A 15,682-nucleotide genomic window follows, 5' to 3' on the forward strand; every position below is an offset into this window, starting at 1 on the left:
TATTACAAAGAAAGATATTCCATGGTGTGTTCGTTGCCCCCTGCTCTCCCTAGTCTTCTCATGCCCCTCTTCTCATACACCTACAAGTCTCCAAGGCAGAGAACAGTATGGAGAAAGAGGAAAATCGAAGTGAAGGGGAAAAAAAAACATAAATTGTTCCATCCCTATTCCTACCTCCTAGAAAATGTATAAATCTTGAGTAACTTCTCTATACCTTTTATTATCCAACAATTCTTGTGTTGCAGCTCCAGCATGCAAGAGATTGGTTATAGGTGACTTCAACCTATCTGAAAGGACATGACCTGCATGCGGATGACTCACAACGATCAAAAGAGAATTTCCAGCAAAATACACCACCAGACTTAGCACCAAGCTGAGCACTCAGGACACAGTATAGAACACTGGCTAAGGAATTAACTCATGCTCATAAAAGTACTTAAAAATAAATTACTTTATAGCAAGGATATTGTTATCACATAATAAAAGGTAGATTAACCTCATTATTATAAAATGTGTAATCAGAAGAGTTTTATACAAGAAAGTCACAGTGTAATGATGGATAAACGGACAGGTAATTCTGACTGTTGGACTTCTAATCTCGCAGCACGAGACCAGTGCAACAAAAACAAAAATACAAGAGATGAGAAACAGATTAATATGCTCAGGAAAATCCAAGGACTTTYCAGGACTTCAGACTTAAGAATCAGTCAGAAGTGAATTAATCACTTTGGCCCTTCAGTATACTTGGTTCAATTCATTACACTTCTGTGTCATTCCCTCTTAACCTCCAGCTGAGAGTACTATGTGATATTAGTTCAAGCATTATAGCATCAAAAAGCTAATTGCTATAAAAAGTGCTTATCTTTTTGAATAGTTACATATTTTCAACCATTAAGGAAAGGTTACCTTTTGACACACAACATAGAATGTCTGATGATAATCAAAAAATATGCTGCCTCTAAACAAGTTTTCTGAGTGTGAGGGGTCTTTCATACTTAGACTTGGTAAAATGCATTATGGACCTTTTCCTATGTGCTGGCGTTGGAAAAGAGTTTCTTAAACTGTAAATGGACATTGCTCTTTTTACTGCAAGTACCACAGAAAGCACTTTCAGGTCTGTTTCTCTTGTGCTACTGAATTTACACTGTCATGCCTGCATGTATCCATTCTATATTCATGGGAGGAACATGATGCAGAAGTATTTTCTGCAGACTTCCTGCAGAAGGTACCRGAGCAGCCAGGCTGTTACTCACTTCTTGTTTGCAGTCTGAAAATGAACTGTCATTCTGGAATAATTCTTCTCCTTCTGCTCTTCTCGGGTGGCTGAGGTGACAATGAGGTCTCCAAAAAGGTCAACCAGCCAAGTCAGTCGGGCAATTCCACTGAAAGCTGGGAATCCTGCTTGCTTTTCATCAAGGACACTACCTGGTGCAACAGCAACATAGAGACTTCAGAAATGGGAAAGAGAATATTGCTCTACGTAGGAAAGACTGAAGAAATTTCAGACTTGGGCTTGGATATGAGGGTGTAGAAAGGCCATCAGTGGAAATCTCACCATTTGAGAGCTCAAAAAAACACAATCAACCCTGAAATGGATCAGCTGGTGGGCTATGACAGCAAAGGCAGCACAAAGTACAGACACAGTGAACCCTTCAAGGACGAGTTGAGGACAGAAGCATGTATGTAGCTTCACAAGAAAATCGAGAAGGGAGAAAAAAATAGCTTAGCAATCTCTCCCAACTCTCCCAACCAAAACACCAGTGGAAAAGCCTGAAGGCCCCCACTGGAAACTGGGACACTTCCTCAGAGCTTGTCTTCCTCTGTATGAATGAACTATCTTCACAGTATAGGAGATACGAAACACTGTTTCCCCTCTTCAGCATGGTACATGCTTACATTCTTCATTAGAGACAGCAGAAAGAGATTAACAAAGCAATGGCCAGTTATTAAGGCAMAAGTGTTTTTCAGACTGTTCTATAATTTCATGGAAACATCCAGGACATGTGTATCTCCAGCCTGTTTATAGAGAGCCTCTCATCTAAAATGAATGAATAAAGCCTAGAAGGGCTGAGGTCTCTGCCAAGCAGGCAGACAAATCCAAGCAAACTTAGGTCTCCTCATAGCTACTGACCTGTGAAATGTAATGTTCCCTTCACCAGGTCTTTCCCAGCCACCACCTTTTTCAGCTGCTTGTACTCTTCAGTCAGCAGTTCAATGTGCTCCACATGGAGGATTTTATCTGTTGGTAAGAAAAACAAAAATCAGGCCAGATCAAATAAGAGCTTTCTGCATGAATCAAGAGTAGTGAAAGCTTCAAYAGTCACCAGTGGGAGATCACTTAAAAGCATCCTCATTCATGACTGGCAAAATGACGTCAGGAGAAAAATAAAATTCGGGCCCAGCACTGAGGCATCAGTTTGGGTTCATGATTCTCAGGAGGCAACAAAGAGTCTATAATAACAGTAACTACTGTGATTAAGCAAAACTCTGCAATGAAACCAAATACCAAACTAAAGCTGAAGCGTTAGTCTTCAAAGTAAAACATGGATGAATTCTTKGCCTCCTTCCCCTCATACTTCTCTGTCCTATTCTCTTCCTCCCAGAATATTAGGAAAGCAGATTAAGGAGGAAAAAATATAGCATAATGCTTAGACTCAGACTGTAACAAGTTGTTAAGGAATACCTCCCTCCATTGCAGTTAATTGGGCTACTCTGCAACAGAGGCTATGCAATCCTCATCTGAATCCGGCCTTCATTCAATACATGCTTTTCTGGAAAATCTCCAAGAGAGTCAGTTTAGGCTGCTGACAGTAACTGTTGCTGCTTTGAGAGAGGAGGCATAAATTCTGCTTAATGGGAAACCGTTTGGCTAGGAACAAGTCAGTAATTGGTGTTGGTATAGGGAAACAGCAAAGTAGGAAATTCTATACCTCTAGTGTTTTAGGACAAAGTCACAAAGGAAATTTTAAAAAGCAGTGCTATATAAATAGTACAACTCGTCCAAATGGTTTGCCCTCCTCCTGTCTAGCGCTATTCCTTTTCTTACAGCTCCATAAAACCCCACTCAACTGAATTGCCAGTCTCTGACTCTTAGTACTGCACAGATGGGACCACATGCTTTCCAGAAATAAAGAGATTTTGCTTAGAGACAGGCTTTCTTTCAGACAGGGTGGCCCTGCTGGTCCACAATAGCAAGAACAACTGTGCGTGACAARCATATGTCACAAATATTATTTTCAGTGTGAAAAAAGCAGGAAGGTGCACAAGTCCAACAGTTACATTCATTAAGTGCTTTACTATCACTATGATAGAACTTTCCTTAACTGCGTTGTTAGTGCACAAAACTGAGAYCAGAGATCCTATGAGGGTAAACACACCTTAGTCTTAGCTTCAAAATTTGTGCATTTAATTCCTCTCTGGCACACATCTTAAATCCTAGATTGATAGTTCTCTGAGACAAGCATACTTCCTTGTGCAGCACGACTAGTTGGGCCCTGTCAGATGCCTTTGGTACTACACATGTTTAAATACTTTTTACAGTCTTGAGAATAAATGCCACTACCTTTTTGCTCAGCCATCTCCCAGAGCTCATGGGCAGCCTTAGCAGACAAAGCCATGGGGTACTCAACGAGGACATGTTTCCCAGCTTCTAAAAACATTCTGAAAGAATAAAATATCRATCTTTTAAAAGTGTATCATTGCAATTATTTCTGTTCACTGTGCTAACTGCTTCTCACTCCTGCAGTCAGCCCCATAGGGAGAAACACACAACATGGAGTAACAAAAATAAAAGGCATCTTTCSTAGTAAGATGGTGTGGCGGCTACATCACATGTTTAAGCACCAGAAGAGGTGGAGTTTATTTCTCCCTTTTCCACAGACCTTGCTCACCTGCAGCAAGTCACTAAAATGCTGCAGTATTGAGCACTGCAATTTCTAACTTCCAGACACCCAAGGGGAAAATTGAGCCCTTCCTCTATATGATCTGTGAGGAAAGGCTTTGAATCCTGTTTTAAGCTGCCTGTGCACCATGCATAGGCCTAGAAGTAGCTAACTGCAATTGTGAGAGAAYTGAATGCATCTTAATCCCAACTACTCCAGGGCTTATTCAGGGCTCTAGGCAAGTCACTATCACCCGCTTCAGACTTCCAGTCTGGTAGTGTCTCCTCAGGTGTTCACATCCTCTCCTTCAGCAGCTTTACACAGCTTCTCTATGCTTCTAACTTATAGGGGGGGGACAAAAAAAAATAACAAAAAAACAAATCAAAGGGAAAAAAAATACAAAATACCTGATGGTTTCTTCATGACTTCTGTTCTCTGTGCTGATGAAGGCCGCATGGATATCTTTGCTTCTTAGAGCATCTTCCAGGCTAATTTGCTTGGCCTCATTAATTTTGCCCAGATTTCTCCTGATTATCAACACAATAAACACATAATAAACACAGTAACACAATCAGAGCATAACTGTTACAGTCCATTTTTCCCAATTACATGCTGTGCAGCAGCATTGAAATTATTCCCATGGCCCACTGTCCCAGTGAGCTAAACTAGGGTAGGAAAGGAAGCGTGTGGTCCAGGAAAGAGATAARCACTTTCAGACAGCAGTGCAGTGCACAAAAGAACAAAATATATGGGTCAGTGTGTAGGTGGTGGTATCAGTACAGAAGCTGCCCTGCTGTTGAAATGGGTTTTTTTAATACGCATCATAACACAAGAACAGTTTTAAAAGTGTGCCTTGAAAGGGGACAATGCTTCTATGGGAGAAGTTCTTCTTGATGTTTTGGACTTGGCAGGCAAAAACACCTAAGTTGTCAAGGCCACGTGCAACTACAAGCAGAGTGGAGAAGTGGGAGAGGGACAAAGCAGCTGCTAGGCTCTGATGCCTTGTGATGCAACACACACACATATATCAGACAATGCTACAGAAAGACTCTCGTGGCCACCCCCCTGAACATATCACTGCATTAGTAAAGACTGGAGCAGATGCCTTGATAGGATAGATGAGAGAGAGGATGAGTGTAGGTCACAAGAAGGACTTGAAAGGAAAGACAGGTAATGTCTGTGTGYGATTGGGAGGCAAAGAACCCTGCAACATTTCTAACAATGAGGGAAGAAAACTRTCTCTGACCTGTGTTTTTTGCTAGCACTATTTCTCATAGAAGTAGTAGAAACCCTATCATTAACGTTGTTCAGTGCTAGCTGTAACCCTGTTTGGCAGAGAATAAAGTGGATGACCTAATGGATCCTTTCTGTCTCAAACAGCTCTGACTGCATGATTTAAATATAGCAGGAAAAAATACATTTACAGCCTGAGATCCATAYGTGTACCACCTAACTATTTAAAACCTTTATGCTTTGCTGTCATGGAGCAGGATGTCTAGCAGAAATGCTCAGAGAGGGGTATATGTGTAACATAGTGCTGCTAAACTTCCACTGCTCCAAGCTAGTGAGAGAAATGGTAAAATTGCTCTCTAAAAGGCAACCTTACTGTAGGTACTAAATTATTAGGATTTTCTTTCAAAAGTCTCAATATCTGGCTTAAATAAATAAACAGAGTTTTATGAAGCAGTTACAATGCCAGAAGTTCTTTCTTTTTGCAACACTTCAAACATTTCTGTAATTTTATTCTATATCTTTCATGCAGGTATTAGCTCATTCATGCAACTATTACAAGTTTGTGCCATCCTAAACCTACAGCAAATTTCAGTTGGCCAGAATTGCATTTCTTTTTAATCACCCAAGTCCTTCAGTGAGAAGGCCTCTTCAGTTTTATTTTAAACAAAGTCAAATCTGCATGGTGTCTCACTAAGGTCTTGCAAAACTTTTCTGTGCTCATTTCCTAGCTGATACTCAGAATGACAAGCATACTTGCATAAATTTTCCCTTGTTGGACTGTCCTGATTGTAAGAGAAATATAAAACAGTGGATATTCACGCTCCCCCAGCCCCCTCAAATAATACTCCTCCCTATAGAAAGGCATATGCACAGGGAGAAGGAGACATTGAAACATACATATTAAACATGCTAAGATGAAATTTCTAACCTGGATACAAAWCCGAAGAGTTTCAGATGCTCAGAAGGGCTGGAAGGCATCGGATTCATCAAGTCTCGGATCCGTGCTAAGCCAGCAATTCCAAGTCCAACCACCACGGTCCCAAACATCTTGTTAATCTGACCATAGGCAGGGGAGAGGGGGAGGGGAGAAAAAAAAATCTTTATAGAGATGAACAACTGGAGGAGCGAAGTGGGAGGATGCACTAGTCTTTAACCCCACTTTTACACAGCCGTTTCAGATTACGCAACTAGCTAACAGCGGTCATGCTACAAGGAGCTGAGCCTACTCACATTCTATTGAAATGCGGTTCAAGTGTTTCAGCATGTCATATGACTGGCCCTGAGACTTGTATTTAACAGCTATTATACCCCGGCWCTAGCATAAGCTTCTTCCTTTCCGTGAAAGCAAGGCGGACTTCAAAAGTGAGGCATCCTTCTATTTATATCATAGCTTCCATGTTGGAAAGAAGCTGAGAGGTTCTGCAAACCCAACAAAGTTTTCTACAAACTCTGTTCACTTCCTGAGCCTCTGCAGCAGAGTCTCCCCTGGGCTGACACATGAGCATTTACACTGTATCGCACAGCCAGAATGCTTTGAGACAGGAAGCAAGGAATATCTGTTTTTCCCCTCTTTGTAACTGCTGGCAAGCTCTACAGTGCCAGGATGCACCTATCCACCTGATAATTGGCCAGGATGCTTGCTTGACATTTCCATGCTCAAAGCAAGCTCCACAAGCTCTTTAATGATAATCTGATTTATCAAGATTATCTCCCCTCAAGATTTATCACTCCTAAAAGCACATCCCAATCACAAAATTGCATCATGTGGAGCACTAGCCAGAGGCAGTACACTCGCTGCCCTGGCTGCTGAGCCACAGTTAATATAACCTCTCCTGCCTGTTCTCTGCTTGGTCATTGATTTGTGGATGCACTGAGCAACCTGAGCAACCTTTCAAACCTGTGATGTTCCTCCACAAAAAATAAGCCTTAAAAATCAAGCTTAAAAAAAAGGTCTAAAATCAAGTCAGGTTGGCCTCTCTGTATTTTTTGTTCATTCTATCCTATTACAACTTGTCTTCATTTCTGTTTCTTCTGTTTTTGTATTCTCTCTCCTACCTCTGCCAAACCACTCACCTGAGCAAGCTCTTTCGATAACTTCCAGTACTTGACTGCAACTCTTCAAATCCTTCTGAGACTTAAAGCAGGTAAGTGGACAGCTCCACTCAGCTCCTCTTTTTGCCTCTTGTCTGATGGGATCACAGTGCTGCAGCACAGCCGTGAGTAACAGTTCTCAGTAACAGTGCTAGAGGTTGACAGCTGCTAAGAAATTATTTCAGCTGGCACAAAGGAAAAAAAAAATAAAAGAAAGCCCTTATCCAATCGCATGTCATGTCTGGATTTTATTTTTTTTATGAGCTCCTACCTACATATATATTCCTGTCACTGCTGAACTTGGCTTACTTTATACACGCCGAAAATGTACAAGGGTAGAACATTCAGTGACTTAATATGAAAGAAGAAAGGAGTGATGTTGGAAGAAATCTCCAGTGGGACTACAGTGACATGTTATTATCAAATATTTGTGGTACAACATAATGACTCTGCTCACCAGGGATAAAAGATGTATGAGGCTTTCAGAGAGAGGAGGAAAGAGGACAGCAAGATCACCACCTTGTAATCTATTACGAATTGCATCCACAAGCAAAATTCAAGAGTGGATTCTCATTTACAGCCATTTTTCTCTACAGCCAACCCAACTCAGCATTACAGAATAACCTAGACTGGAAGGAACCTCTGGAGGTTGTCTGACCTAAACCCCTTTCAAAGAGGGGCCAAATACATCAGGTTGCTCAGGACCTTGTCATGTTTTGGCTGTGTCTGTGGATGGAAATCCAGCAACATCTCAGGGCCTCTGCTACAGTGTTTGACCACCTTCATAACAAAAAWTTCTTCCTAGTATCTATTCAGAGTTTCCCATGTTGCCTCTTCCTCTTCTACTGTGCATCTCCCAGCCTGGGTCCAGCTCTTCTAAACTACAGATCGCTGTAGACAGCAAAAATCTCCTTCCAGAAAGCAGAAGAAACCCAGCTCCCTCAGCTGCTCTTCATATGCTCCAGCCCCCTCCAGCTGGGGCAAAAAGGTATGGAGTACCTTTACCTTTGCTTCTTGCCCTATTGAGCAACAGGYCTACATTTTCTTCTGCCTTCCTTTTGTTGCAAATGTACCCATAGAAGCTCTTCCTGTTGCTTTTCACATCCTACTTTCAGCTTCATCTGAGCTTTGGCTTTTTCATCTCCATCCCTGCAAACTTGGGAAGTATCTCTATATTCCTCCTGGGTAGTCCATCCTGGCTTCTGTCTTTGCATACTTTCTTTTCATGTTTGAACTCTGAGGAGGTCATCCCTGAAGATCAACCTCCAGGGCAGTTTCCCATGGGATCTTGCCAAGCAGATCCATCAACAAGCCAGAACTTGCTCTCCTGCAGTCTATGGTGGTTATCGTTTAAAATTAGATTCATAAATGGGCTTCAGTGTGAATCAGGACCAGGTCAATTGAAATTCAGAGGCAGCCCAGCTGGAAAACAGTCCATTYGGACTTATCTTAAGTTCAGAAATGTTCAAGGTTACTGGAATCTTAAGCTGTTAATATTTGCTTACTGCCTTTAGTGGGATTGGCATTGGGAGTCTCATAGCAGAAAATTCCCCAGAATATTCCATAGTTGCTGTTTTCAAGAACTGTTTTTTCTGGCTAGCTGCTGACCTCCACTTCAATTAAGCAGAGGGGGAGTGGGGASCTGACCATCTTCCACTGCCATAAGCAATGAACATTTCTCAACAGATGCTCAGGATGCCAAAAATCAAAATTTTCACTTTTCTTGTAAAGCTTCCCTAATTTCATCTGACCCCATCTGCATCTGAAGAGCAACTTCTGACCCCCAAAAGCAGTCATATTTATGAGAAGCAAGATAGTTTCAACGTAGGAATAAAAACTGTTACTATGCAACTTGTTGCCATAGCAACTAGCCATTCGGTTCAGGTCTTAGAGCTCTTCAAGGTTTCACAGGTTAACACAGTATTCACTCAGAAAGAAACAGATACTGAAYGTACATTACAGAACCTCTGCTTATGCATGTAGCTAAGAGAAAAATCACTATTTCTCCATCACATAATGTTTTTCACTTCCTTTATTTTGTAAGGGGAACTGTCATGCACCAGAGAGAGTAGAAATCAGTCCTGATAAGTATACGAAAATTTACTCATTTCCTCCTTATTTCACAACTTTGCAGCAGGACAACAGTTAGAATTATCTTTCAAGCACAAAAAAGATGAAAGAGGAAGTCCAAACTGTATACCGCCTTACTTGCCTCCYAGGTCTTTTTCTTAAAATCTGTGACCTTGGCTAAAGCTTTGACAGAAAGCTTTCAGTGGTATTTTCAAGGCTGTTGAACCTTGATGCCTGTCGTATTGTAAAAAYGTACAACAAGTGATAAAACATTATGACAAAGAACATCCAAAAGCATTTTTCTCCATCTTTTTTCTCTCCCAAMTGGCCGAATGAAAGAAAAGGGGCTGGTGAGAAAATTACAGAGGAATCTCCTTCACACTCCGGGCATGTGATTAAAGAGTGCCCCCCACTGCTCAGCAGCAACCTCTCTGGCCTAGTCCTGGCTGAACTGGAGGCACGGTGGCCGCACGCCAGAGCGCAAGCTCTTCCCAAATGACAGAAATGAGCCCTGCATGACACCARAAAGTGGTTAGGGAAGGAATCCAGCTGAAGAGGCTCATTTATCACCTACACGTCTATCATTGCCTCTTTGCCCTTCTGCTCTCTGTTGAGCTCTCTGTGCTTATGCTGCTTTCTGATTCCTCCATTGGCTACATGGTTACTCTGCAGCAAGAAGTGCGCCATACCTAAGTATTCTGGAGAAATTTTGCAGTAAAACAAATTCAGCAGAAAAACAGGCAAGGGAATATGCCTGATGGGATCAGGTCACACAGTAAAATACATTCCTCCCTAATRCAATCACAGCAGGATTTCAGCCCTTAATCTCAAAAATGTTACCGTTCCTGGACACAAGCTTTAGGTAAACAAGCCTTACCTCCATTTCGTGCAATGTTGCTAGGACAGTGCAAAGCCAGTGCAGAGGAAAGATAAAGGCTAGAACTTAAGAATAAACATCCCATCTATGATAGGGCTCTTCATAAATGCCACATCATAAATGCCTTTCTTCATGGCATATCTACAAACTACAGGATGAGGGCAGGTACCTTCTTTCATGACATACAGCATATCTCAATAAGCTGTATGCATCCTCCTTGCAGTTTTCAAAGACTATTTTCTAGTTCCCACAGGTATGAATGAATGACTCACATCAGAAATCAAAATATTTTGCAATTAATGTAATCTGCAGTAGCATAACACTGATGTGGGAGGCTTTTCTGTATGTTCCCAGTTTGGTCTTTTTAAATGTGCTACTTCAAATGACTAGCACTTTACCGCCACATTTATCTGAAGACTACTGGAAACCTTAAATACTAGTAATTAATCTGAAAATRCTACTGTCAAGCTTATCTCACTTTTGTATATTTAACAGCTGAACTATTTAACTCCCAAAATAATTTCTGCGGAATTTTCAGTCACTCCACTGCCCCCTTTCATCAGCCAGATCTTTACTTTTATTAAATTTAAACTCYATCAAGCCAGAGTGCTTGAAATGTTTTCATCTCCCTTCTGCTACTTAAAAACACAAAGCACARTCACCACTGACCTGGCAGCTACTTCTCACTACTCCTAAGAGTAAAGAAACCAAAAAGGCAATCCAGGCTGGACTGAGGAAGTTTCCCAGAGCTTCATTTGCTGCAGACTTATGGATAAGACATTACAGAGATTGTTTTCTCTATTACCACAGCAAAGCACCAGGACAGGGTTGCAGCATCATCCTCACAGGAGGTCTTTAAGGTATGCTGGACAGACAGCAGCAGTCACTGTAAAATCGACAAGATGAAACCTTGATTTCTCTTCCAGCCGTACACCTCCGATTCCAAACACCCAGAGCCCTGGCAGTGTGGATATTCGTGGTGCTGGCACATGTTGCAGGCTGCATCACCATCTCTTACTCACACTACTGTCTGCTCCTAGCAAGATGCATCTGCCTGGAGCAGAGAAAGCAGAATCTGAGCAGCGTGTCTTTTGTTAGCGTTGCTTTTTTTTAAAAAAGGGCAGAACTGCACAAATGCTCCAGCTTAGCAGACTAGTCAAAGACATAAGTAACCTTTGTTCTGCAGGGAACTACTTATGCACTTTAACCTCTAGATGTGCTTGAGTACTTCTGCCAAGCAGACACAGCAAAGGCATTATCAATCCTAACTAAAGGCAAAAGTTAAGAAAAAAAAAGAAAAATGTCAAGAAAAAGAAAAGAAAAAGGAAAAAAGAAAAGAAAAAAATGGAATGGAGATGAAAAAAATAATTATCTGAACACTAGCATGCTAGAGTGGGAGTTTGTGTTTTGCTCTGCCTTTGCTGCAACCTAGAGATAAAGAAAAGCCCTTCTGGAAGAAGGAGATAGTCAAAGAGGTAACAGCCAACACTCTGCCTTTTTGTTGCATCTCTTTAAAACACTAATTGGTGGAAAATGAGAGTCACAGAGAAATTTGCTCAAAAAGCTGCCAAGTCCTTTTACAATCTCTCTGTTTCAGAGGAAGACAACAGCACCTCGGGGTTTTAGAGCAACCACGTACATTTTCCCCAATAGCACTTTGTTATGGTCTTACCTATCAACAGTCCTCTGCCTCTCTCCATTTCTAACCAGCTATCACAACCCAGGCCACAGTTTCCCAGCAGGCACCCAGGCATAGGCACCGGCACAGGCATAGGCACAGAAGGCGTAGGCTTCTGGTCAAAACTTCTAGGTACCAGAGTCGTAACTTCTAGGCAACAGCTTTCACACAGGTTTGCCATCAGAGAACAGTTTCTCATCCTGATTGGCACCACTCTACCTAGGGATACAGCCACAGCAAGCTTTTCTTCCTGGCTTCTAATGACTATTTGAACAACACACCTGCATGGTTTGATATTTATATAAATCCCTTTTTGCCCTGGATTTCTGATTAAATTCTGTTTTTCTAGCTGGCTGCCAAAGCTGAAGTTGATATAGTTATAAAAAGACATGGCCAGATGCTATGCTACAGGTGCCAAACAGATGCTTTTCAGAAATATTGTGATGGTTAATAATAAACGACTGCACTTGTAATGGAAATATCATCTCCAGTATTAATACCTGAGCCTGTGCAGAAAGGAAAACTTTTAATAAAACATACTTTTGAAACCTAACTCTGATGACTACAGCACACACTGTTCACAGTCCTCCGGACTCGCACCACAGGGACAGGCTCCTCTCCAGAGCCTACAACCCCACACTTTCACAGAACTAATATAAGGTGTGAGAGGTATCGAAAGAATCTGAAGACCTGCTTTTAACATATCCCATATCCCATCCTGTGGGGTGAATCAAAAAGTGCTATGAGAGCGTGTCTGCTAGCAATCACAGCACTGTTATGTGAATAGCTGGGTGGAAGCAACACATGAGTACAAATGATCGTTTTTGTCCCATTTCCCTTCTCTGTTCTGTCTCCTTTTGTGGTTCAGAGCTGGTTGAGGGGTAAAAGAGGAAAAAAGACAACATTTCTGAGGAGGAGCCCCAGATATGAACAGAGAAGTTGGGTTCTCCTCGATCTGGCTAGTTTTGTTTGTAACTCTGCTCTGGGACAAACTGTATTGCTTCAGTCTTGGGGAAAAAAAACAGTGATTCACGTGGCCAGTTCAAATGGTGGGTCTTGCCTGCTTTAAGTGTTTTGCATTAAATAACTGATTTGACAGTTGAGAGTCAAATTCCATTTGATTATACCTACACTGCTAATGCTGACATTATCCAGATAAAAACTGGCCCCTCTACTGGGCACCTGAAAAAATTAAGAGGAAGATATGAAGGGCTCTAGTTTTTATTTTATAAAAATATCCTTTTTATTAAAAAAAAAGTTACTTATAACATTATGGTTCCAGGGAATACTCTGGAGCAAACTGCAAAGAGCCTTGTGAACTTCTCGTGGGTAAATAAATAACTCCACATAACTGTATCTTTACCATGGCTATTCTTCAACCAATGTTTATATATGGCTGATTAGAATACAACTACAGAAAAGAGAGCCACAAGCAATTCATAAACAGTTCGTTTAGGTTTTAATATGTTGTAACAATTTTTGAAAGCAAATTTGGTGGTAGAAGAAGAGAAGGATGTTGTAATAGGTAGTTGCCAGTTACTTTGGAGTTAAGTCCAGTTTCGATTAGCATTCAGGAGAGTGAGCTGTAGTATGAAGCTACCAGCAACTGACAGATCTGAATTCTCCATGGGATCAAACAATATTATTGCTACAGTACCAATTTGTGCCTCAACACAGGCTGGAGGATTATAACCTCGAGTAAAGCTAAATGTTACTAATGTTAGCTAAATGGTACTAAACCCCTCCGCCCCCAAATTATGTTAAACACGAGTGATCAGTGATTGCTCTCCCTTTCCCTTGAGTGTGTGCTGCACCATTTGCTTGCTTAATGTTCATGTAAGCCCTGAACCATCAGAGCTGAACTCAGAGTTGATCCCTGCATACTGTGAACACACATCCTCTTCCCTCCCTGCAGAAAAATAAAGCCAGAGTAAAGTCTCCGCATGACTAAGCAGCTGAACACAACTACTGAGACTCTGCTTACACATCTGTTTCTTACACAGTCGCTGCTGTTTTGTTGATTTTAAAATTAAGAGCTACTCATGTTCCATTAAAGAAACAGCAGGACCACTCAATCCTACCTGCATTTTGGGGGAAACATTACTCACTCAATCACAAGAGGTGAAGCTGACAGGGCAGTGGGCTGGGAAATGCCAAGGAATCTTAGCACATTCCCTTCCCTACCCATGCTGCTTGTTTTTTCTGTGTCGCCTATGGAGATGACAGGCTCCTTCACGTACAGCCTCCACCTTGCTTGATACATTCCTGAGCGCTAGAAAGGTAAATGCCGACTTCAGGAGCAGTTTCCAAACCATTGCTATAATACAAATGAAAGCAATGATGGACAATCCCAGAAAAATGTTCTGAAATGTATTCTCAATTCTACGTCTGTCCCTGAATTTGTCCTCCAGTTACTGCACTTCCATAAGCAATTTCTTCACCAGAGAACAATTCCAGATCCGGGCTGGGCAGGCCCAGGAAAGCTCTATTTCCAGACTGTCTTCTTACTTTCTCCCCAAAGTTTGCTGGGTGACCTAAAGCAAGCAAATCACATCACCTTTCCCTGTCAATCCTGCCCAATTCTAAAGCAGGGAAAATTTCTCTCTTCTGCAAAGCACCTTCAGAAAAGTATAATATAATAGGTACGTATTATTACAACTTCTCCTCTTTGGCTGTAGGAAATCCCACACAAATCAGATAAAGTGGCTATAACCATTTTTGTTTTAAAATATCTAAATAAAACAATGCAATACAATGCACAAGAAAATATCTCTCTTCTTTCCTTTCTGTCGCTTTCTATTAAATTCACCTGAAACCTCAGCCCTGCAAATAATTATATGTATGCTTAGCTTTAATCATGAGTAATCCCACTGATTTTAACAAGAATACTCATATCTGTACACAAAGAAATAGGAGCCTTTGCTGTTAAGTGTAATATTAGTAAGCACAAGAACAAAACACATATCCAGCCACAGGCATGCCTTTTAATATCTTTATGGACTCTGCCCAAGAGATGATATCTATCTTCCGGTCCACTAAAGGTCACCAAATCCCAGCTCAGTGACAGTATGGCCTATTTTGAGATTCCCCCAAAACAAAAAAATCCTCTCCCTCCTGCTACAAGTTGCAGTTACTGTAACGGTAGTGCTTAGCATAGCTGGTGAAAGCCTCACCCTCCACCGTGAACATAATGGCAGTTCACACCACCAGGTGCCTGGCCCATACTCTCTGCAGAGCAAACAATATATACATACAGAAATTGTAACTGGTCAGACAAGTGGCTTCTTTACCTGACTTTCTCCCCCTTTCTACCCCCCACCTCCATCTCACCCAATCATAAATGTTTTCACCCTTCTAAAATAAATGGGTTGTGGTGGAAAACATTTGTTTTATAACTAGATTAAGATCACTTGAGAAGTAGGTGTTTTATATAGCATTGTAATCTTAAAAAGGACGCATGCAATGGCTAACATCTGAGTCATTTTGTCAGTCTACCACTCTTCAAAGGGGCCAGGAAAAAGCAACCGATGCTTTCCATTTTCATTAAGTTTTGGAAAGCTACCACCTGCAGCAATTGCTTGAGAGCAGGAGAGAAAAAACTTCCAGAAAGAAGAGTAACTAAGGTTACTCAAATTCCTCCTACCTTTAAAGCCCACTCAGTGTTTTTATGATACTGGCCATCATAATCTTCAAAAAGCGTGCGGGCCACCCACTAGCTTTGTCTCTCAGGAACTGTCAGTCTGGAATTCAATGTGATTTAGCAGTCAACTAGTTCTGATAAACCTCTCACCTATTAAGATTGTCGCAAGAAATTTAAAAGACATTCATCAAAATATCAGCCGCTAGAGGGAG

The 15,682-nt window shown here is 41.4% G+C and overlaps 2 protein-coding genes across 3 annotated transcripts in view; one reads left to right on the top strand and one right to left on the bottom strand.

Moving 5' to 3' along the window:
- Positions 1-15,682, top strand: part of COA1 (cytochrome c oxidase assembly factor 1) — a 222,686-nt gene that overhangs the window by 143,291 nt on the left and 63,713 nt on the right. The window lies entirely within an intron of this gene.
- Positions 1-15,682, bottom strand: part of BLVRA (biliverdin reductase A) — a 30,631-nt gene that overhangs the window by 7,063 nt on the left and 7,886 nt on the right. The window contains exons 2-7 of one of the 2 annotated variants that reach the window (XM_085320215.1): positions 7,188-7,390; positions 6,043-6,170; positions 4,289-4,408; positions 3,563-3,660; positions 2,132-2,239; positions 1,254-1,425 (exon numbers count right to left, since the gene is read on the bottom strand). In XM_085320215.1, coding sequence (XP_085176341.1) covers positions 1,254-1,425; positions 2,132-2,239; positions 3,563-3,660; positions 4,289-4,408; positions 6,043-6,161 — 617 coding nt within the window. In that variant the 5' untranslated portion in view covers positions 6,162-6,170; positions 7,188-7,390. The remainder of the gene's footprint in view (positions 1-1,253; positions 1,426-2,131; positions 2,240-3,562; positions 3,661-4,288; positions 4,409-6,042; positions 6,171-7,187; positions 7,391-15,682) is intronic. The other variant, XM_085320216.1, reaches the window with a different exon arrangement.

This window comes from Rhea americana, unplaced genomic scaffold (genome assembly GCF_003343005.1).
Source record: "Rhea americana isolate MKP2758 unplaced genomic scaffold, rheAme1 scaffold_62, whole genome shotgun sequence".
Classification (NCBI taxonomy): Eukaryota; Metazoa; Chordata; class Aves; order Rheiformes; family Rheidae; genus Rhea; species Rhea americana.